Source organism: Lissotriton helveticus, chromosome 6, assembly GCF_964261635.1.
Source record: "Lissotriton helveticus chromosome 6, aLisHel1.1, whole genome shotgun sequence".
Lineage (NCBI taxonomy): Eukaryota > Metazoa > Chordata > Amphibia > Caudata > Salamandridae > Lissotriton > Lissotriton helveticus.
This window is the reverse complement of record NC_136067.1, coordinates 1635815276-1635837975: the sequence shown is the minus strand read 5'-3', so window position 1 is coordinate 1635837975 and position 22700 is coordinate 1635815276. Positions and strand designations below refer to the sequence as shown.

Here is a 22700-nt window from a genome sequence, read left to right as displayed (position 1 = left end):
CTGTTTCTGGCTCTATATTGTTCGTACTTATGGTGAGGCACTCGCACCTAGGGCCAGTCTGATGTGATGAATGAATTTTGCTGCTCTGGCGAGGGAGTGGGTTGTTGTTTCTGAGAAGCACCAGTCTGATGCCTCCCTGCATGTCCTAATGCCAAGGTTTCTGAAGATAGGGCGAAGCATCCTTTGTCGCTCGTTTTTGGGGCAGCAACATAGTAAGTGGAACCAGGATTCCATTTGGTAATTGCAGAGGCGACAAGAGGAAGCACCAGCTATGCGTGCCCATTCAGGATTGAGGTCCGCTGTTCTTAAGGCCACTAGTCTCATGAAAAGAATTTTCCAACGGGCCTGGGTCCCTAGTGCTTCATTTAGATATGGTTGGGCTTTCCCCATGATATAAGATTCGTTCAGTGCCTTAGTAAGGGTGTTCTGGCGAAGAGCGTTTAGATCCAATTCGAACGAAATAGAGCGAACCTGCCGTCTCATGATGTTTGACCAGGTCTTATGCGGGATTTCTGTTAGGCACAGGCTTTGTGGTTCAATGTTAAGGGTCTCTATTGCTATACCCAGCTTGATGTGCCAGGGGGAGTCCTTTTCTCTAAAGATTGGTTCCAAATGATGTTTAAGGGAGTCTTGGGGTGCTTTCAGGACTCTAATGTAGTACTTAATTAGGTCCCCCTGTAGTGCCAGCTCTGGTCTGCTGAGCCCTAGTTCCAGCCGTAATCTAATGTTCCTTGCATACCTTGGTGTTTGCAGCACGATTTTGTGTGCTTTGACCTGCGCTGCTGATATGAGTTTGTCAAGGTCTCATGGGAATGCCAGATGCCCGTAATTGATGGCCGGGATTAGTTTAGCCTTAAGGACCTTCAGCATGGGTTCCGCTGTAGGGCTAGTTAGACGTTGGCTGAGGCGTCTCATTGATAAGAGTACGCTCTTGGTTTTGACATTTAGATGTTTAGCTTGAGTTGACGATGTTGCCCTCTCATGCAGCCAAACCCCAAGATAGTTATAGGCTGTAGTAGTGCCAATTTGAAGATCACCCAAGGTCCAGCGCGCCTGCTTTTTGTGAGGGTATCTGCCGAATACCATTATCTTTGTTTTGCTTGACTGTTAAATGATTTTCCTTATTGTACTTCCCCAGCTCTTTTAGTGCTCTTTGGAGGCCCACCCTTGTGTGATCCATCACTACGGTGTCGTCTGCATACTGAAGGATTGCCAGTCTTACCGTTCCCACTTTAGGTGGAACTAGGCTTGCCTCTTTCAGGGCTCCCCCCATGTCGGCAGTGTAAAGATTGAATAGTAGAGGGGCTAAAACACAGCCCTGCTTCAGACCGTTGTTGGTTTGCACTCTTGCAGATAACGCTGTGGGGCTTAGCTTAACTTGTACCCAGGTCCCCTCGTAGAGGGATATGATGGCTTTCAGTAGCTTTGATGGAACTCCCCAACCTGACAGTTTTCCCCAGAGTTTGCCCCTGTCCACTCTATCAAAAGCTGTGCTGTAGTCGATGAAACAGCAAAACAGTGGCATATGCCTGTCTTTCACTGCACGTTTCGAGAGGTAGGACAGGGTCATGATGTTGTCAATGGTTGCACTGTTAGCCCTGAAGCCGGTCTGATAGAATGGTAGTATTTGGTTGTTGTTGGCCCAGTCTTCTAATTCCCTCAATAATAGTTTAGCATAGGCTTTGGCTTCTGAATTTATGGAGAAGGAGGAAACTGGGGAGGGGGCACCAAAAAAGACTGTTGAACCGTGTGTGATCAGTGCTAGGGCCAGCCCTGCCTGGGAGTGTAGGCCCCCGCGAAGTTTGGGTCTGGTGGCTCCCCTGCTTCTGCCTATTACTATTATTATTTATATTTGTAGTGTGCTACTGTTACCAAAAGGTGTCCTGGGGCTAATAGCCATCTGTTGCCTGAAGGCAAATGAGAAACACACAGAAGGGGAAGGAGAACCAGCCAAATGGGGTGACATACAGAGCATAGAGCCAGGTTTTTACATCTTCCTAAAGAATACTAGATTCTTGGTGGAGCGAAGCAAAGGAGGGTGCATGTTCCATAACTGTGCGGCCTGCACCAAAACAGCAAGACAGACACTTTGTGCCTTCCTGAATTAGGGAACAATAAGCAGAGTGGCACAGGCCAAGAGGAGCATACAGGTCCAACCCCTGTGCTCGGTGAGGAGATATGAGAGGATGGGAAAGGACAGCAAGGGAGTGAGAGAATTCGATTGAAGAGGTCAGGGATGAGGAGAAATGTGAAGTGCCGAAGGGAAGTGCAAACACGCAAGAAGTGAGTGTGAGGGAAAGTTGAAGGGACAGAGGAGGGCTACTGTTAACCTGTGAGAGAGACTATAACCGAGAGATGATCTGTGACCTAAAAAGTAATTTGATGCAACATTGGTAAGGGAAAGCAGCGATAGGGGAAGAGAGGGAGTACTGGGGTGGGTGCTGAGCAGTGATTAGTTTGTAATAAAACATGTGCCAGGGACCTCACCAGTAAGCCACTGCAACTTTAACCACCCACCCATTGCCTTGCCTGTGCGGCCAATGACAATACCTATGCAACTACCAACCATAACACTTGTACATGTGTGACTATTTCAAGCCCCCAAAGCTAAAAGAATGGCATGGATGTCAGGAGTGTATTGTTTTTAATACATATTGAATTAATAAACAGCTGTTCTGCTCATCTCTAAATTACACTGACAGAGCCACCATGTGGCAGACGGTCTTCGTGCCAGTGAGTAAAATTAGGTGCCAGTGCAGAGCACCCAAAACCACCTGCTCAAATTAAGCACTGGTGCCGAGGTAACAGGGGAGAGGGACATTGGTTCAAGAAGGTGTGGAAGAACAAAGGCTAGATGTGAAAGATGAATGGGGGGACTGGAGAGGTGTAAGATACAAATAGACAACAATTTGAATGGAGAGACTAGAGCTGAATGAGAAGTGCAGATGGGCACAGGAGGTGACGGGGCCAGAGAGGCCATGAGATGAATGCGAGAGACTGTTAGAGCTGAAAGCAGTGAAAAGACAAAATGGCAACAGGTGATTAAGGGTGTAGTGAGAAGTTGAATGGGGAGAGTTCAGAAGTTGTAAAAAGGGGTGAAAGAAAATGGGCTGCAAAGTGAGAGAGGGATCCAGGATTGGGAGAGGAGAGGAGAGAGGGATGGAAGGGAGGGGTGAGAGGAAAGCGGCATGGGTAAATTGCTTAACTCTGCACAAGACCGCCAGGGTTTTAAGGTACCCCTGCTGCTCCCGGCCAGGGCCAGGTGTGCTTCTAATGTGGCAGCACATATTCCTGTACAGTGGAAGGCCCATCACAAAGGGTGACTAGACATCTTTCTGATGTGAATTGCTGTATTTTGGTTATAAACTGGTACTGATGGGGTGAAATCTTCCCTCAGTGTTACTGTGTGCAATAAATGTCAAAATAATGAAGCAATTCTAGCCCAAAATAACGCACCATCACATAACATTATTTACATTTTCTTCCCACACAATTTAGTCACGCCTGTTGAGTAATTTGGTCCTCAACTGCCTCATAATTTCAGTAGCCCTGCCTACAGGTTTAGAAATATTTGTCAGGAGGGGTCCTTACGACTGAAAATGTCGACAGGGAGGTGACTGCACCGAAAAGTTTGAAGACCTCTGCTCTACATCATAATAAGCTTTATTAACATATGTATTATTTATTTCTACTTACTGAACATGTTACTTTACTTTTGTAATGCCTTATCTGGTGATAGAGACTATCTATCTGCAGATTGCTTACCTTAGAATTATCCCCCGGCATCAGACTGGATCCGTATATTGTTTAGCTGTACCCCTGTGCACAGGGATGTGGTGTCATTCGGATCTGCATTGGCTGCTCTGGAAGGGACATGTAGAGCCTATATAGGTGCCGCCCAAAGCCCTGACATCAGTTACTTTTCACAACCTTTCCTCGCCAGAGGCACGGAGCCACAAAGAATGCGGATGGACTGGTGTGCATCAATACAGGCCTCAAGAGAGCGATTGCTATTGGTACAGTTAAAAAGCCTACATAGAGCATATTTTGATAGGGTGCACCTACACACCATGGGGAGAGCAGCAACTCCTAACTGCCTGCGGTGTAAAACAGGACGCAGTACATTTATACACACACTAGAGATTTGGGAGGAGATGTGGGTGACCGACCTCGCCCCGGCACAGAGCCTATACAGCATGCTGAATGGTTATATTTACACTAATGCTGCAATCCATTCCTGAAACGTCAAGTTTACTGTGCGCAATGTGTATGTCCCAACGCACTGGCTAACTTTGTGTTAATAAAAACAGTTTAAAATACATTTTAAAAAAGAGCGATTGCTAGGAAAAATCAGTTTGTGGAGCGGAGAGGATTGGTAAGGAATCTTAGGGTAGATAGACTCTCTACCAGATAAGGCATTACCAAAGTTCACTTGTTCATCTGATAGAGACTTCTAGTTGCAGATTCCTTACCTTAAGATACATACTCAAGCCATACTTCTCTGGAGGTGGAGCTGCAAAGAGATCGGACCAAAAAGTCCTGCAGGACTGAACAGGCAAAGTTCCCATCACAACAGAACTGACCGCCGGCAATAGTGTTATATGAACGTATGTAAATATGCCCACGTTGCTGCCTGGCATATTTCCAGGACAGGGACTTGGCATGCTATTAAGTGATCATTGAAAAGGAGTAATGGTTCGGAGGGAGAAACTCCCGGCTGAAGCACTTCTGTCAAGACATCAGTCTTGACTGCCACTGAGGGCAACTGAAGGTCCAGAACCTCAGCCGCCCTCTGCACCACCATTGCAGAAGAGGCTCCCTCCTCCATAGTTACAGTAGGAGACGAGAACAAGCCAGTGTCCAGTGAGGTGTCTATCCCACTGCATCTGCCAGTTCTTCATACCAGGTGATGGTATGCATTAGGGTCCTCAGACCCCTCTCAATCGTGTCCTTCTCAAGACCTATCAAAAGAAAAAAGCACTGGCTCGGACTCAGAGTGCATGGTGCTGGCTGGCCTCAGAGTCGATGCCGATCTGGCTCCGGATCTGTGTCGGGAATGATGTTGGGGGAACAACCGCACTGCAGCGGGCACTGTGGAAAGTCACGGTCTCACAGGTGGAGAGGCTCTGGATCTAAAGGGCCCGACTGATGCGGAGGGCGAACCCGTCTGCTGTAATTCAGTAGGGGCCCTTCCTGAACCTGTGGGGCCCAAAGGCACTCCAGAGGGGCTCTGGAAACCTCTGGGAGTGGTGGAGCGTACCCAGGTTCAGGCTGCACGGCGGAGCTGGGCCTAGAGTGTTGTTGTTGTTCCCGCACCTTGTCAAAGAACTTAGAGAAGTCGAATTAATGCTTCAACTTCTTTTTCTTATGGGACTATTCTGATTGGGACAATGAGGGTCAGAAGCGGCTCTGTGAACGGTCCCAGGCCCTTCTGAGCAACAGAGATTGAGAGCATTGCGGAGTCGTCTGATGTCATGTGGCAAGGAGAACCAGGGAAAGTTCCTTCAACGCCTTCAGGTTCACGGTGAGGAGGTCCTCCCAGGGCTTGGAGTTGCGGTCCCCTTGGTTTTTGGGTGACATTCTTCACACACCAGGAGAAAGGAATTCTGAAAAAAGTCTTTGACAAAACATTGAAAAAACTCAGTCAAAAAATAACTCGGAGCAGATCTGTGCTGACTGGTGCGGGAAAAAAAAGGCCTGATGTCAATGCTCCGGGGTGGCGCTCGTCACGTTTTGCGCCGCTGAGCCGAATGACACCACTTACCAGCGCCCAGGGGTACTGCTCTAAAATGGCCAGATCCAGTCTGATGCCAGGGGATGCTTCCAAGGTTAGAAATCTCTGATTGGAAGCCTTTATCAGATAAGAATTTATATAAGAAGAATACAACTAATTAAGGACCAACAAAGCTAACACTATTTGGTATAATAATTGATTATTATAAAAGCTTTTAAAAATGCTGCAAACTGTAATAGTAAATGTAGAGTATCTCATTTTAAAACCTGTTGCTGATCATGAGAAGTCACTGTACACAACAATGCTAAATCTCATCCTAACCAGCTCTCTTATCTGTATAGCCAGCTTATATATTAAAAAACTGCAATCTAGAGGAGCAGCGAATAATGCTTGTCCACCCACAGCCTCATCCCTGTTATTATTTGGCTACGGTATTTTAGAACTTACTCAACAGTTTGCTTGAAATGCTGTGCGCCTACCTCCTCTTGTGGATAGGACGGCCAGGTGTATATGGACAGACCTGGCAAAAGCTAACCACGGTGGTTAATGTCTCAAAAAGTGAAATGAGGCTTCATTGAGATCATAGTAACGGAAGTCCTTATGTGTGGCCTACTTCATCTAATGGATCAACCAACAAAATAACAGAAGAAGAAACGATAAGACTTTCTACAGAGAGAGAAAAATAAATAAAGTAACAGATTTACAAGTTGGCAATCACGTTGGTTAAAGGGGTGAGACAGGAACAACTCACAGCATGAGTTGTACATTTACATATTTCACAAATGTAACTTAAAAGTCAGTTTCTGCACCCAGTTTAGAAGAAATCTAAGTTGGGTGAAGTGGCTGCTGGTGAGGTTTAAAAGTAGTGGGGCAGAAATACCTGCCTCTAATTGAGTTAAGTAACTAAATCTATTTTCCTTTAACAAAAACTCTCTGGATCTCTCCCTTCCCTCCTTCTGAGTGGAAATGTTGAAAACAAGCAGGAGGTTTTGAACAGGAAGCAATGAAATATTACTGTATTCATATGGCAGGTGAGAAATGACTTGTGTCAAAATTCAATAAGAAATCACTGGGAATATGTTGGCAAACAGTTGACTTTCGTTAGATTAAATTACATTAAAAATGATCTCAGAGGAAAATCCTAACTTAGGGGCCGATTATGATGGCGGACGGACCTGAGTCCGTCCGCCACCATAGAGTAGGAGGGGCCGTCCGCAGGGGCTGCGGCGGTCCCTCCGTGCAGATTAGGATGTGATCGCCAGGGTGGCGGTCACATCCTCAATCTTTAACATTGCGGCGGGTGCAGCTTCAAGCTGCACCCGCCGCAATGTTAAAAATGCATACATTGCATTTGTATGCAGAAAGCAGCAGGCACCGCGCGGTGCCTGCCGATTACTGCATACAAATGCAGGGGGGTACCATAGGTACCCCCCATGTGCAGCCCCCATTCACTCAGGGGGCCCGCAACGGGCCCCCGCAGTGAAGCTCCGTATGCTTTTCCACGGCGGAAAACCCGCCGTGGAAAAGCATTTCTTTTTGGGCATCCTAATATGGCTGACGGTGTCTGAGAGACACCGTCACCATATTAGTGCTTTTCCGCCGCGGTTGTAAGCCAACCGCGGCGGAAAAGCTGCGGACGGAAACCAGGACCCACCAGCCATCCTAATGTGGCGGTGGGTCTTTGGTGGGTCCGCTGCGGTTTTTCCGCATCCTCCGGGCCGGCGGTGGCTTCCGCCGGCCCGGAGGATGCGGAAAAAACGCTATCCTAATCTACCCCTTAATACATAACAGATATTTACAGGCTAAAAACAGCAGAACTAAACAGACCCAACAGGCTGGTATCTCAGTGGTACAACTCAAGTATTTAGAGCTTATAGGTTAAGTTAGCAGACCAGATATACTAAGTTCATGTGTTCTGGCTCCAGACAGCAAGGGTAGTAATAACAAACGTAACAATATAAAGGAATAAACCTCTCCACATAAGTCAGGTAATAACCAAATTATGAATTGCCATTTGGTACCAAGAAATCAAAAACGGGAACTCTCCTGAATTCAGCATGAATTGTCCCTTAAGTATCATCTTAAACATTATTTCAGAAGTATGATGAGTTTGTCTGCTATCTATCTGAAAATCGAGGCTGCCTACAGAAATATGAGAAAATCTTGAGGCCATGGAAGAGTTACCATGGACTGGACCCCAGCCAAGAGCTCACCTACAGCGCCCTTAAGTGGTTGGCTGTTAGCTGACCAGGGAAATTTTGAGTGGCTTGCCCACTGATGTTTACAATGGACTGGAGATGGCATATTTGCTATATATTATACAGTGGCAGTCGCTACTATGTAGCAATACGTTTTGTGCCGTTTGACAAATCTTCCCTAAACTTAAAAAAATACATTAAAAAAACGTTCATCTACCTCAGCTGCTTCATAGAAAGTTTTGAGATGATCCATCAAATGGGGGCAGAGAAAAAGAGGGAGGGGGGGTGGGCTACAACTTCATAAAAATAGACCAATCTGATAGGATGAGTAGCCTTTTTTTCTCTTGTGGGCCTCCTTGCTCCTGTGTGCACGAAACTCTCCTGCAAGTCCCACGGGAGTGCACGCTCAGATTGTCGGGATGCAACATGAAGAGAAGTGGTGTGGCTGCCTTAAAAAGGACCAGGAGACTCGACCCCCATGTTCTCGAACATAAAAATAAAATAAGATAAGGGGGAGGGTAGGGGTACCCTGACCTATAAAGCCTCACTTTATGTTCAACAAAAACATAGAAATTGACTGAATTAAATGAAGGTTGAAGTGACATTATAGGTATGCAAGGTAACAATATCTTACTTTAAATGGGAAAAGAAACTTAGAAATTCTCTGAAAAAAAGGTTAAAGTCACATTATAGTGGGGGGGAAATGTCAGTTTAAATAGAACATATTAACTTAAAAAACACTGATGATAACTGAAATTATATCATTGATGACAACACTGTCCAATGTCAGGGGCACATGCTATATTTTCTAGAGTTCAATATAACTGCTGAATTTCAGTTTTTTTTGTTTAAAATATTAACTTTAAACTGACATTTTCGCTTAGCTATAACGTCACTTTAACCTTTGTTTCTTTCAGTGAAGATCTATCTATCGATCTATCTATATATGTATGTGTCTTCTGCTTTCAATGGTTTTCATTTTCTAAAACAAAATGAAATAAAAAATACTTTAAAAAGCTTTAAATACATTTCATAAATGCAATCCTTTGCCCCAAAACATCAGTGTGATAGTGTCTAGGCATACAGACATTTAATCATGAAATCCGAAATGTACATGTTGGATAAAGAAGTCTAATTCTCCTAAACAGAAACGTATCTTATTCATGAAAACTGCACTTGTGTTCCAAAATGCCAATGTTTCTTTATTAAACGTGCCAACTTATTTTTACCAAGCACTCACATGTACTACTGCAACAAATGGACAAATGTATGCCCATTTATCACATATCAGGGATGATCATCATATGATAGCGATTTTTATCTCCACTCTGCTAGGATTAGTCAAAATTATGTAAGCATGGCTACAGTTAGTCAAGAATAGGTACGTTGTGCTGGTGCACCATTATGAAACTGATATTCCAGGCACCTCCACAGAATGGGTGCAGCTATTATTCCTGAGTTGGGTGATAAGTTGTCAAGAATGGCCACAATTTGTCAAGGATGGGCTGCTATGTCAAAATGGTGGATAGAGTGCCCACAACATGTTAACATGTTAACATAAGACCACTATTATGCTAAGGGTACCCAAAAGGTCATTAATATCCATAGTTCGACTATTGCCAGGAATGCCATCTGCCAGCCAAAGAAGTGCCATTATTATACCATGAAAGCCAGACAAATAATGGCCAGCATATGTCATGGATGTGCCACTATTATACCAGTGTGAAAACAAGGCTGTGGAAAACCACGACCTGCGTGAAGCACAGCTGCAAACAAATAATATCTCTTTCAATAGTAAACTTACTTTGATTAAATGAAACCCAAGAGTGTATATATATTATCTAACCAGAAAACATTTTAAAAAAAGAATTCTTTATCCCAAACAGTGCTCAATAAATATCGCTGTCATAAGTTCAAAAAAATCTTTATGTAAGTCATAAACATCGTGAGATATTCAAGCAAGAAATAATATGTTACAATGCGTTATTTGTTTGGAAAAACAAGATCAAAAGATCAATCCCATTGCATTTCGGGTTAAATATAAACCCTTCGCCAGGGGATGTAAGGTAAACAATAAGATATAATAAATTATGATAATCAATGATTTAGCTTGAAGTCCTCCGTCCGGAGCTACAACAACAGTCAAACATGAATACATATTACATGACTGTATTATTCTCATGACAAAAGACACTTATAGGATTTGCACTCGAGAAAATTAAAAGTGTGAAAAAGATAGGGCTGGAATGAGTGATAGTGCCTGGTCAAAAGAAAAAAAGAAAAAGCCACCAGTGCCCTTAATGTAAGATTATGCCATATGCAAACACTCTGTGAAATGAGATCAACATATGTGTGATTACCGCTGCCAAGCCCCAAGTGAGCGTGTGCCTACACAAACCATATACAAGAATGGCTTTCCACAGCTTAATTTGTCATGGACGTAATGCTCTGCGAATCAAACACAATGACGGGCGGTTTTGCAGAGCATTACGTTTTCGAGCTCCACGCAGCAGCGGCGCCCGGAAAACCCGTTTGATTCTTGACGCGTAAGCCATATGTTAAACTACCTGGTGCGGTGAGCGCACACTGTAATTATCTAAACAACAGTGGTAATGTGGCTGCATTTTTAGCTTCACGAGACCCGCACGGGCTCATTGTCCATGACAAATTAAGCTGTGGAAAGCCATTCTTGTATTCTTGGGTTGCCAGCCAATTTCTGTTGGGTCACAAAAGAGCAATAAACAAAGATGTCTTTACGTTTTTAGGTCTCGCAAGCGAGAACTATTGTCATCGTGATGGCTGCCAAGCGACCACAGACCGGGCCACGAGCAGATTGTGGCTTGTGAACGCGCACGTCCAGCAACGTGCACATCTCCTGTCCCGAGGCAAAAGCATGCAGTTTCACTTTCGCGTACACGTAAACAACAGCATTCAACATGCAAGTCTTTAAATATATTTTTTTTTTTTTTAAATATCTTTATTCAAAAGTTTTGCCACTTTTTTCTTTTACATCCGGTGTATTTATATCGTTACACAGTTTTTTACAACTAGTACAGATTTGCATTACTAAAATAAAAAAGCAAAAAAGAAGAAAAAATGCAGATTTAGAGCACGAAAGCACTAGGCATAAATATCATACATCCTACATCCTATCTATTAATCTTATAGATCTAACAAATTTCTCAATTACTGCCACAGATATTTTTCCTACTTTTCCATTGCTCAATGGGAACCCATATCTTCTCCCCCAGAGCTTTTGCCTTTCTTCCTTTTCTGTCATATGTGGCCCTCTCAAAGTTGTATGTAGATAGTAGTCTTGCTATCCAAATCTGGAATGAAGGTGCTACTTTCTCCTTCCACGCTTTTGCCACAACTATCCTATATATTGCTGTAACCATAAATAGGAATTCTGGATGAGATATATTTTCCTCTAAGCTTACCCCCAGAATTATCAGCTCCTCAGTTAGTTTAGTTTTTATTCCCAGTGATTTCTCCAGAAATTCTTCTATTGTCAGTTTTAAAGTGTATAATTGCGGACAATTTGCAAACATATGTGTTATATTAGCCTGTGTTGAATTACACCTTGGGCACGTTATTCCAGTAGTGCCTCCCCAGCTGGCTATTCTGGCCGGTGTGAAATATAGCGAGTAAACTGTTTTATAGTGTTGGGTTTGGAGTGTAGCTGAACATAAAATAGTTCGACCAAAATCTAGGGAAATTTGTAGGCCTTCCGGTCTTGCCTTTACCTGTTCACACCATTTTTTGCTGTATTTCTCTCTGTCATCTATTTTGTAAATTTGTAGCTCTGCATACAGCTGTCTTATTGAACATAAAAGGTTACTTCCCAGGTAATCCATTATCCTACAGCTCTCCATCCCTCCTGCACCCCCTGTTTTAGTATGAAAGTAGCTCCTCACTTGTAGATATTTAAAAAAGCTATTCCCAGCTATATTATACCTATGCTGTATGTCTTGAAACGTTAAGATTACTCCCCCTGCATCCATTAGGTCTCCCAATTTCTTGATCCCTTTCTCATCCCATTCCTTCATAGCTGTGTCACAGAAAATTTCCTTGGGGAGATCATTATTCATATAGAGTCTTAAGTACCTATTATACCTTCCCAATCCCAGTTTTTTCTTTATTACTTTCCAAACTTTGTAAATCGCACTTAGAGTCTTAAATCTTGTATGTTTAAAGTATGCGAAGTCCACAGTTGATACTAAAGCGTTTTCTGCCGCTTTACCTAGGAGGGCTTCATATACATTCGCCGGACACTTTCTCCCCTCCTCCTCCTGAACACTACCACCTAATAATCCTTTGGAGTATTGTAGAGCTGTTGCCCAGTAATAGAATCTAAAATCAGGTGCTCCCCATCCACCCCTCTCTCGTGGGAGAGTTAAAAACCGGTACGCCCTACGTGTCTTCCCCTGTGCCCAAATTAATTTATTTATTACTGATTTAATTTTATTAAACCATATACCTTCGATAAAGAGTGGAATTGCCCTGAACAAATATAAAAATTTCGGAAAAGTAACCATTTTAATAAAGTTGATTCTGCCCATAAGAGTCAAGTGTAAGTTATTGATCCTCTCTAGGTTACTTTTGACCTTGGCTAGCAATGGTTCCAAATTTATCTCTACTAGTTTTTCTAAGTCTGCCGTCACCTTGACCCCCAAATATTTTGTGTCTGGGACAACTCTTACGTCTACAAATGTTGTGTGTCTATTCTGAACTACCTGTGTTTTCCCCCTATTTATTAAATATCCAGACACCTCTCCAAATTTCCTTGCCTCCTTTTCTATTTCAACCAATGACTCCTCTGGTGTCGGTGTTATAACAGCCACATCATCCGCATAGGCAAATAGTTTATATTCTTTTCCGTGTAATAAGACTGGATTAATCCCTCTATTTTTTGCAAGCCTTCTGAGGTAGGGATCTAGGTATATTGCAAATAATAGAGGTGAGGCTGGGCATCCCTGCCTAGTCCCCCGTCTGATCTGTACTGCATTGGAGTATGATCTATTAATACGTATCCTAGCACTAGGCTGTTTATATAGTGCCTGGACTGCAGTTATATATCCTTGCCCTATACCAGCCCACTCCATAGCCTTCCATAGGTATACCCATGAGACCCTGTCGAAAGCCTTCTCGGCATCCAAAAAGATAGCCGCGACAGGGTCCCCTAAATCTTTAAATATTTTAAATGTAGATATATCCCACTTACCAGCAATTGTGGTGACTTTGCGCTGGTCTCTTGTCTTCATCGGCATACTCCGTCTGGATCACAGGAGCCCCCTCAAGTTTGCATCGCCGCCACTGTGCACGAGCCGCAGATCCAGCAACAGCGCACGCGCAAGCAGCCCTCGCGCTCCTATCCCCCCCTGTTTCCTCCCCGGCCCGGATGTGGAGCACAGGTGCCGCGATACTTGTTCTAATGTACGGCCTTGCTCGTCACTGCTTATTACCGTTGTCGTCATCCAGGGGAAAAAGCCATTTACGGTAAAGAGATTTTTCCTGATATAAGGGGGTTGTTTGCAGAAGGGGGCCTTGAGAGGCGGGGAGCCTCTTCTCCGACCTCCTGCCTTGGATCGGGGTTCGCGCTCAAGATCTGGTTTCTTATTTGGGTATTTAATGCTCAAGTGAAACCTCTGAAGAACCGAGGCAAACGCTGCTTTTATTTAAATTAAGGTCGGCACGTTCCAGTGCAGCTCCGACAGGGTTCCCTCCGAGGCTTTGTCCCCCCACTGCACCAGTTTAATGGTTTATAGCGCGCGGTGTGCACTGCAGCGCGCGCCAAGGGGCACAGAGGCTGTCTCGCCGAATTATGAGAAGAGTTCAATTACACAGCTGATCATTACACACAAAAGTAACAGATTAGTTTTCCGGTTGTGTTTTTAATTTGTCTGCGGCATCCTGCGGGCAACAGTGACGTAGATCTAATGTGAGAAAATGGTGAGATTTTTGTTTGCACTCCATGCACTTCCGTGTCTGCCTGGACCTTTCTTTGCCTGTTCCCGTCTAATTCATGTTCACCCACTTATATATGTAAATAGATTTACACATCCATTAGTGTGTGTGTGACTGTGAGCCCCGGGCATGTCCGTTCAGGCTCTTGAGTCTGCATACACGTGTATTCTCTAGGCCAATGTTTTTAATGTACAATTTACAACCTGAATTCCCGTTTTTATGAGGTAAACCGGATAAATAGCAGAGCGCAAATCAAACACGTGTACTGGATTAGCAAATCACTCGTGGACCTGGGAGACATCGTGATATTTCTGTGTACCCGCAGCCCCCTCAGCCAGCAAAATAGCCGCTGCTACTGACAGTACTGACCATCCCTGATGCCCCACTCACAGACAGTCTAACTCCGGCCCTCCCACCACCATCAACGTCATCGCTCCTCTCACAGTGACAATTACACGCTCAATCCACCTCGCCCAGCGGTCCAGTCACCGAGGCACGACACTCTGACCCTTATGAATATGGCTCGTGCACTTCGCCCTTTGCACTCTATTACACTTGCTTGCAGGGTCCTACTGTAGAGCAATTTGTATCTGTTAATCACACCGTTACGGATCGCTAAAAAAAGATATACACCATCCAACAAAAATCCATTCAACAAATGCAGACATCAGAAACAGATAGGTAAACCCGATTTCGAAACCTTAACGTACAGTGAGTGACGTGTGTGTGTGTGTGTGTGTGTGTGTGTAAAATAAAGCCCACATTCACTCAGAATGACATCTTGGGATGGAATATCACTTCCTAAATGTACCCCCGCATAATGGTAGTCATTTTATCGACCTCAGAAGTATGAAAGGCTGAATGGTATTGGCTGGAATCGAACCCCTGGGTCAAACACATATTCCCTACAGTGGATATATTAGTCTACAGAGCTTAGACGTGATTTATTTCCTTTTAAACATATTTGCAAACGTGAGTGTGTTTTATTATGAGATCATAAACCTGTCACGTCATGATATAGGTAGCTGCGAAACAGCGCGCAAACCTAAGTATCTGGATAGTAGCCCGGCCTTGTGACGTTGCAGAAACACAGAGTAATGGAGCTGGAGATTCACAAAGAAGACGGTGCATAGTGTCTCATGCGGAGACGGGAGGCCCAGCGGAGAGAGTATATGGGGGGGGTCTCCATTAGCACACGTGCACGCACACACGCAAGTAATCATGCCTGAAGTACTTCTGCAAAGAAGCCATCACATGACCAGAGAAACCGAGCACATGCTGTCTTCCCTTCATAGCCAATCCGCGATAATTGCAATTAACTGGAAGTCTTGCAGTTAAAGCAAACATTGTTATGGAGATAATTCCAGCCGATTGCTAATGAGCACTTCACACAACTGGACTCCTTTTCCTGCTATTACTCCGGTAGCTTATCTACTATAAGGCCCTCCATTCTCCATCAATGCCCCCAGTAATTAGAATAGACACGCCATGATGACAAGCTAAAAAGTGAATCCGTGAAGTCTTGCAGCCTTTCTATCAGCTATTCCTTGTCCTCAGAGCCTCCGCCTGCTGCCAGACCTCTATGGTCCTACCACATACCATCAGCACTACCAGGAGTTTAATCCCCATAGCCCCCCAGTATTCTCTGATCCCCACACACATCACGAGCAAAAGATGTTGCGATGCCATACCAAAGGTATATTATGCGCTAAGCAAGTGTAAATTGTATAAATGTGCATATATATATATATATATATATTTAAAAAAATCATAATATGATTTACTGTGATATAATCTGCAAGACGCCAGTGCCTACGGTAGAATGATTTTGGTATTTAGAAAGTCTTTTCACCATGTTCTCTACCTGTCAGGTGACACCTTAGCACATGACTGGTTTAGTGATGTTTTAAAATATGGTTTGGTTCCAAAGCACTGACGTTGAGTGAGCAAGGCGACTGAGTTCGCCAAAACGTGTCTTATCTTTCAGCACATGCAGTTCACCATATATTTGCCTGCAAGGGTTACTGGTAAAAGGATTTTTTTGCAATCCCGTTTCATTACTATGTGCCTGCTCTCTCTTTGTTCTTCCGTGACCCACCTGCTTCAGGTGTTTCCTTTTATTTGTATTCCCATTTCATTCAGTATGGGCCTGCTCTCTCTCTCTCTCTCTCTCATTTTCCGTGGGACATCTGCATAAGGTGTTTCTTTTTATCTGTATTCCTGTTTTATTCGATATGTGCCTGTTTTCTCTTTGATTGTCCGTGGCTCACCAGCTTCAGGTGTTTCCTTTTATTTGTATTCGTGTTTCTTTTTATATGTGCCTGCTCCTTCTCTTTCATCTTCCGTGGCCCACCTGGTTCAGCTGTTTCCTCTTATTTGCATTCCTGTTTCATTCCCTATGTGCCTGTTTTCTCTCTTTGCTCTTCTATGGCCTCCTGGCTTCAAGTGTTTCCTTTTATTTGTATTCCTGATTTATTCGGTATGTGCCTGCTCTCTCTTTTTGATATTCCGTGGCCCACCTGCTTCAGGTGTTTACTTTTATTTGTATTCCCGTTCGGTTCCGTATGTGCCTGTTTTCTCTCTTTGATCTTCCATTGACTTCTAGCTTCAAGCGTTTCCTTTTATTTGTGTTCCTCTTTCATTCGGTTTACCCCCTCTCACCCTCACAGCCCCTCACACACACCCTCACCCACCCTCTCACCCACCCTCACACACCCTCTCACCCTCACACACCCTCTCACCCTCACACACCCTCACACATCTCTCACCCTCACACACCCTCCCACCCCCTCACCCTCCCTCACCCTCACACCCCCTCACCCTCACACCCCCTCACCCTCGCATACCCTCACCCACACACCCCCTCACCCTCACACCCCCTCACCCTCACCCACCCTCACTCACACTCTCACCCTCACACACAACCCCACCCTCACCCCCTCTCACCCTCACACCCCCTCTCGCCCTCTCACCCTCACACACACCCTCACACCCCCTCACCCTCACTTACCCTCTCACCCTCACTTACCCTCTCACCCTCACACACCCTCACCCTCACTTACCCCCTCACCCTCACTTACCCTCTCACCCTCACACACCCTCACCCTCTCACCCCCTCTCACCCTCACACACCCTCACCCTCTCACCCCCTCTCACCCTCACACACCCTCTCACCCTCACACACCCTCTCACCCCCTCTCACCCTCACACACCCTCGCACCCCCTCATCCTCACCCTCACCCTCATACCCCCTCACCCTCATACCCCCTCACCCTCACGCCCCCTCACCCTCCCTCACACCCCCTCACTCACACCCCTCACCCTCACACACCCCCGACACTCCCTCACCTCCCTCACCCCCTCACGCTCACAACCCTCACTCACCCTCACACCCTACACCCCCTCACCCTCACGCCCCCTCACCCTCACACCACCTCACCCTCACACCACCTCATCCTCACACCCCATCTCACCCTCACACCCCCTCACACCTCCTCACCCTCACGCACACCCTCACCCTCACTCACCCTCTCACCCGCGCTCACTCACCCTCTCACCCTCACCCACCCTCCCTCACACACCTTCTCACCCACCCCCTCACCCTACCTCACCCCACCTCCTCACCCTCACAACCCCCTCATCCTCACACACCCCTCATCCTCTCACCCACCCTCTCACCACCCCTGACCCCCCCTGACCCTCACACCCCCTCTCACCCTCACACACCCACCCTCCCTCTCCCGCACACACCTTCGCCCTCATCCTCCCTCTCCCTCACACCCCCTCACCCTTACATGCCCTCACTCACACACCCGCACCCCCACACACCCCTCACTCACCCTCACTCACACCCTCACCCTCACACACCCCCACACACCCTCTCACACACCATCACCACTCTACCGCCCTCACTCTACCGCCCTCACTCACTCTACCGCCCTCACTCACTCTACCGCCCTCACTCACTCTACCGCCCTCACCCACTCTACCGCCCTCACCCACTCTACCGCCCTCACCCACTCTACCGCCCTCACCCACTCTACCGCCCTCACCCACTCTACCGCCCTCACCCACTCTACCGCCCTCACCCACTCTACCGCCCTCACCCACTCTACCGCCCTCACCCACTCTACCGCCCTCACCCACTCTACCGCCCTACCTCTATCTTATCTATCGCCTTCACTCTATCGCCCTCACTCTATCGCCCCACGTCCTTCTTTATATCCATGTTCTCTTTACCTGTGCTGATCTGCTGCTCTCTTCCACCCCGCCTCCTTCTTTAACTCTGTTCTTTTCGACTGTGCTGATCTGCGGCTGTCTTCCACCCGCCTCCTTCTTTAACTCCCTCTTCTCTTCTCCTGTGCTGATCTGCTGCTCTCTTCCACCCAACCTCCTTCTTTAACTCCCTGTTCTCTTCTCCTGTACTGATCTGCTGTTCTCTACCACCCGCCTCCTCCTTTAACTCCCTGTTCTCTTCTGCTGTGCTGATCTGCAGCTCTCTTCCACATACATCCTTCTGTAACCACACACACACACACACAACCACACACACAAACATCACCCCACACACAAACATCACCCCACACACAAACATCACCCCACACACGCTCAGCCACACGCTCAGCCACACGCTCAGCCACACGCTCAGCCACACGCCACACACAAACACAACCACACACACAACCACACACACACACACACACACAACCACACACACACACACACAACCACACACACACAACCACACACATCTATCTATCGCCCTCACGCTATCTATCGATCGCCCTCACGCTATCTATCGATCGCCCTCACGCTATCTATCGATCGCCCTCACGCTATCTATCGATCGCCCTCACGCTATCTATCGATCGCCATCACGCTATCTATCGCCCTCACGCTATCTATCTATCGCCCTCACGCTATCTATCTATCGCCCTCACGCTATCTATCTATTGCCCTCACGCTATCTATCTATCGCCCTCACGCTATCTATCTATCGCCCTCACGCTATCTATCTATCGCCCTCACGCTATCTATCTATCGCCCTCACGCTATCTATCTATCGCCCTCACGCTATCTATCTATCGCCCTTACTCTATCTATCTATCGCCCTTACTCTATCTATCTATCTTTCGCCCTCAATCCATCTATCTTTCACCCTCACTCTATCTATCTTTCGCCCTCCCTCTAGCTGCCCCAGACCATCAGACAGGACAGTTCATGGACCTGTTTCAGAAAGAATCTGAAAACCTGGTTGTTTCCTAAGATGGAAAACTAGTTCTTTCACTGCCTATTACGGGCTGGTAATGTGCGGACCTTCACCATTTATAAAAGCGCCAGGATACCCGTAGGATGACAGTTTTTGCGCTATATAAGTGATTTTTACATTACATTACATCTATCGCCCTCCCTCTAGCTATCTTTCGCCCTCCCTCTAGCTATCTATCGCCCTCACTCTATCTATCGCACCACCACAGCATCACTCAGGAGTACCACAGCATCACTCAGGGGCACCACAACATCACTATGCGCTACCACAGCATCACTGAACGCCACAGCATCACTCGTCGCTACCACAACATCACTCAGTGCCACCACAGTATCAATCTGTGCAACCATTCAACAATAACTGGTTCAAATATTTTCTCTCAATGTTTCAAGCTTTATTACAAATGTCATAAAAAGATGTTAATATTTCACTTCTGTTCTTGGATTTTCATCACAATAAAATACACTGAACATAATCTTCACAAAAGTTATTTACAAAAGTTTAAGCTATTGCCATTATAAATTACAATAACTTTTATTTAAGTATTAATTATTTAAAAAAATTAAAAGCCTTTGTTATTTGTAATATCAATACATCTAAGTCACGTAAATACAAAACATGTTGCATTACAAATGCTATAGGTGTCACATTTGCAAAAGATAAAAGTATTGGCATTGTAAATGGCAAAGCTATTAATTTCGCTATTTTCAAAACCAACACATTAATAAAAATGTTGTCATTTACAAGACCAATAGCTCAAACTTTCCTAATGCGAGACCTATTGCATTGCAAATGCTTGTTTTATTTATCTTGTCACATTTGTTGTGCTTCAAAGACAAAGGTCAAATGTCAGGCTACGTCTTCTGGCAAATTGCTTCTTATTCTTCTAAAATGGGCATTAGTGTTTACTTTTCTTTATCTGACTGCAAAGCGAACTGAGTTTTTAAAGTGGACTTATTAGGTCTCGGAACTGCGAACAGATCGCAAAGCGATCTGTCGTTCCAAGACTCTATTGTAATCATTCTCGGTTTCAAGGAGTCAAGGGAGACAGGAGACAAGTGAGGTGCACGCGCAACCTTGGAACTGGGATCAGGTCGCGCGCGCTTCCTGTCTCCCATGGCTCCTTGGAAGCAGACTCACACGCACACACGTACACACACACACATACATACATACAGCCCCCCCCCCCCCCCGCCGCGCATACACACACATACAGACTCCCCCCCCCCCCCCGCCGCGCATACACACACAGAACCCCCCCCTTACACACACACATCTCCTACCTCGTCTCGGCGTGTCATCGCGCTCCCTTGCCCCCGCTCCTCTGGTGCGCGTGCACCACTGGTTTCGATTCCTGCGTCGGCCGGTTTCGATTCCGTAGCTTTCGATCCCGTTCAGGTTTGCCCCCGATGGTCTTTTGTTAAATAATGTTTTTATTAGCACAGACGTTGCACTTTGAGGTCTGAGCACCTCTCTGGAGGAGGAACTATTTATTAGACACGTTTTAATTTATTGACTTTAATTATGCATTTGATTTAGCGCGGACTTTAACCGAAGGCGTCGGAGCGCTTCACTATAGGAACGGAACTGACACATCAGGAGAACATTCACGAGTACAAATGATAAAAACAGACGTTAAGTTATGAGGGAAATGTGAACAGACGTTAAGTTACGAGGGAAATGTGACTATTGTGAGCAATCTAACACATGAGGTAGCGCGGAGTGCGCAGGAGAAATAGTGGCAAGTGTGCAGGTTACATGAGAAAAGGAAGTACTTGAGGTATAATACCGCAATGTATGCTAGCCACGCAGGCTCATGAACAAACGTTTCATAGGCAATAGCGGCTCTGGTATTTAGCGCGGACTTGACCCGATGGCGTCGGAGCGCTTCACAATAGGAACAGAAAGGGCTGATGTAATTTATTTAATGTGATGGAGAGGTTCCTTATGCCGGACTTTGTTTTGCAGCTTAGTGTTCTCTTTTGAAGAGCCTTTTAAAAATCGTGCAATTTTGCATGGTGGAACACAGACTAATACATAGGTACTTTTAAGGACGTTTTTAGCGCAAACTTTACCCGAAGGCGTCAGTGCACCTCGCAATAAGAACAGAAATAATTTCTCAGGAGAACATTATATACGATTGGATTAGATAATTAAACGTTATGTTACTGGTAAAAAGTGACAATTGTGAGCAGACAAATACATGAGGTAGCTTACTATGCACAGGATGAAATAGTGACAGGGGGGCAGGTAAAAAGCAAGTACCTTGGAAGTATAATATGCGATTTATGCTGGACACCATGGCGCTAGAACAAACGTTCTGAGTGATATCTCTATCTCCCTAAGTAGATAGAGATATCACTAGTATATGCCTAGATTTTATCCATTTGTATCTCCTCCTTGTGTGACTTTATCTCTTGTACATTTGCAATTTTTTCTGTTTGTACCTTTTTATAACGCATGTAATCCTAAATCTTTCTATAACGCATGTAACCCTCAATCCGTATGTTTTCAACTGGTTCTTATGCAAGTCAACAATTTGCAAATTCTTTTTGTACCGTCAGTCCTTATGTTTGAAACTGGGTCCTATGTAAAGCGCTCTGACACCTTCGGGTAAAGTTCGCGCTATATAAAATCGCATAAAATAAATAAATAAATAACGTTAGCCTTTACGGGGGGTATATAATGGCATTCTCTTGAGCCCGTCCAGCCTCTACTGGGCCTGGTTTGTTGGGGAATGATGAGGGGTAGGGGCTCGTTAACGTCTAGCTTTATTTCAGGCAGACAGAGGAGGACGTCGTGGCACATCAGGACAGGTTAAGGTGGCGCATTATACTAAGCGTTGGACTTTGAGACTGGGGACCCGGGTTCGATCCTTGGGGTCAACATTCCCAGATTGAAGCAGTTAAATGTTAATTCAAGTTTAACAGTGGAGTAGTGTGGCTCACTGGTTAGAGGCAGCAGGCCTGAGAGCAGAAGTCAGCCCAGGACCAGGGTTCAATTCCCGACGCGGCAGGGTCGTGGACCTTGGTCAGCGGACTTGATAATTCTCGCTTCGGTGCTTACTCTAATCAGGGGTTCCACTCGGCAACTCTGGGCATTAGCTTGCCTAATCTCCACAATGGCCCCACCAATTCCGGGGATGCCTGGCTCCACCTTGGGGACTCCCAGCAAGGGACCATCCCACAGGGAAAGCCAGGACGGGTTCCCCAGAGTTATACAGCGCCGGGACGCCCCGTTGCTGGGGCAGCTGTGCGCTTTACAAGTATACTACATTTACTACATTTACAAGCACTGGAACGCTAGCGTGGCCGCAAAAGTCTACTGTGGGGAGGAGCGCTGGAGTGAGTCGCCTGCTATTTTAATATTATGCGCGGTGGCTATTAATTGTGTAGTTACACGCTAGGGCCACCCAAATTAGTAGGCGGTGGGCTCTTCCCACTGATTAATGCAGGTCATATAGCGCGAACTTTACCCGTGGTGCCAGAGTGCTTTACATGTGATCCAGTTGTGAACATAGGGAGTTAGGCTA

General features: G+C 45.7%; 1 protein-coding gene across 1 annotated transcript in view; it reads right to left on the bottom strand.

The window, feature by feature from the left end:
* ERLEC1 (endoplasmic reticulum lectin 1) overlaps positions 1–22700 on the bottom strand; it is a 275135-nt gene that overhangs the window by 155871 nt on the left and 96564 nt on the right. The window contains exons 6-7 of the mRNA XM_078649476.1: positions 18242–18289; positions 6348–6352 (exon numbers count right to left, since the gene is read on the bottom strand). Of these exons, the coding sequence (XP_078505602.1) occupies positions 6348–6352; positions 18242–18289 (53 nt within the window). The remainder of the gene's footprint in view (positions 1–6347; positions 6353–18241; positions 18290–22700) is intronic.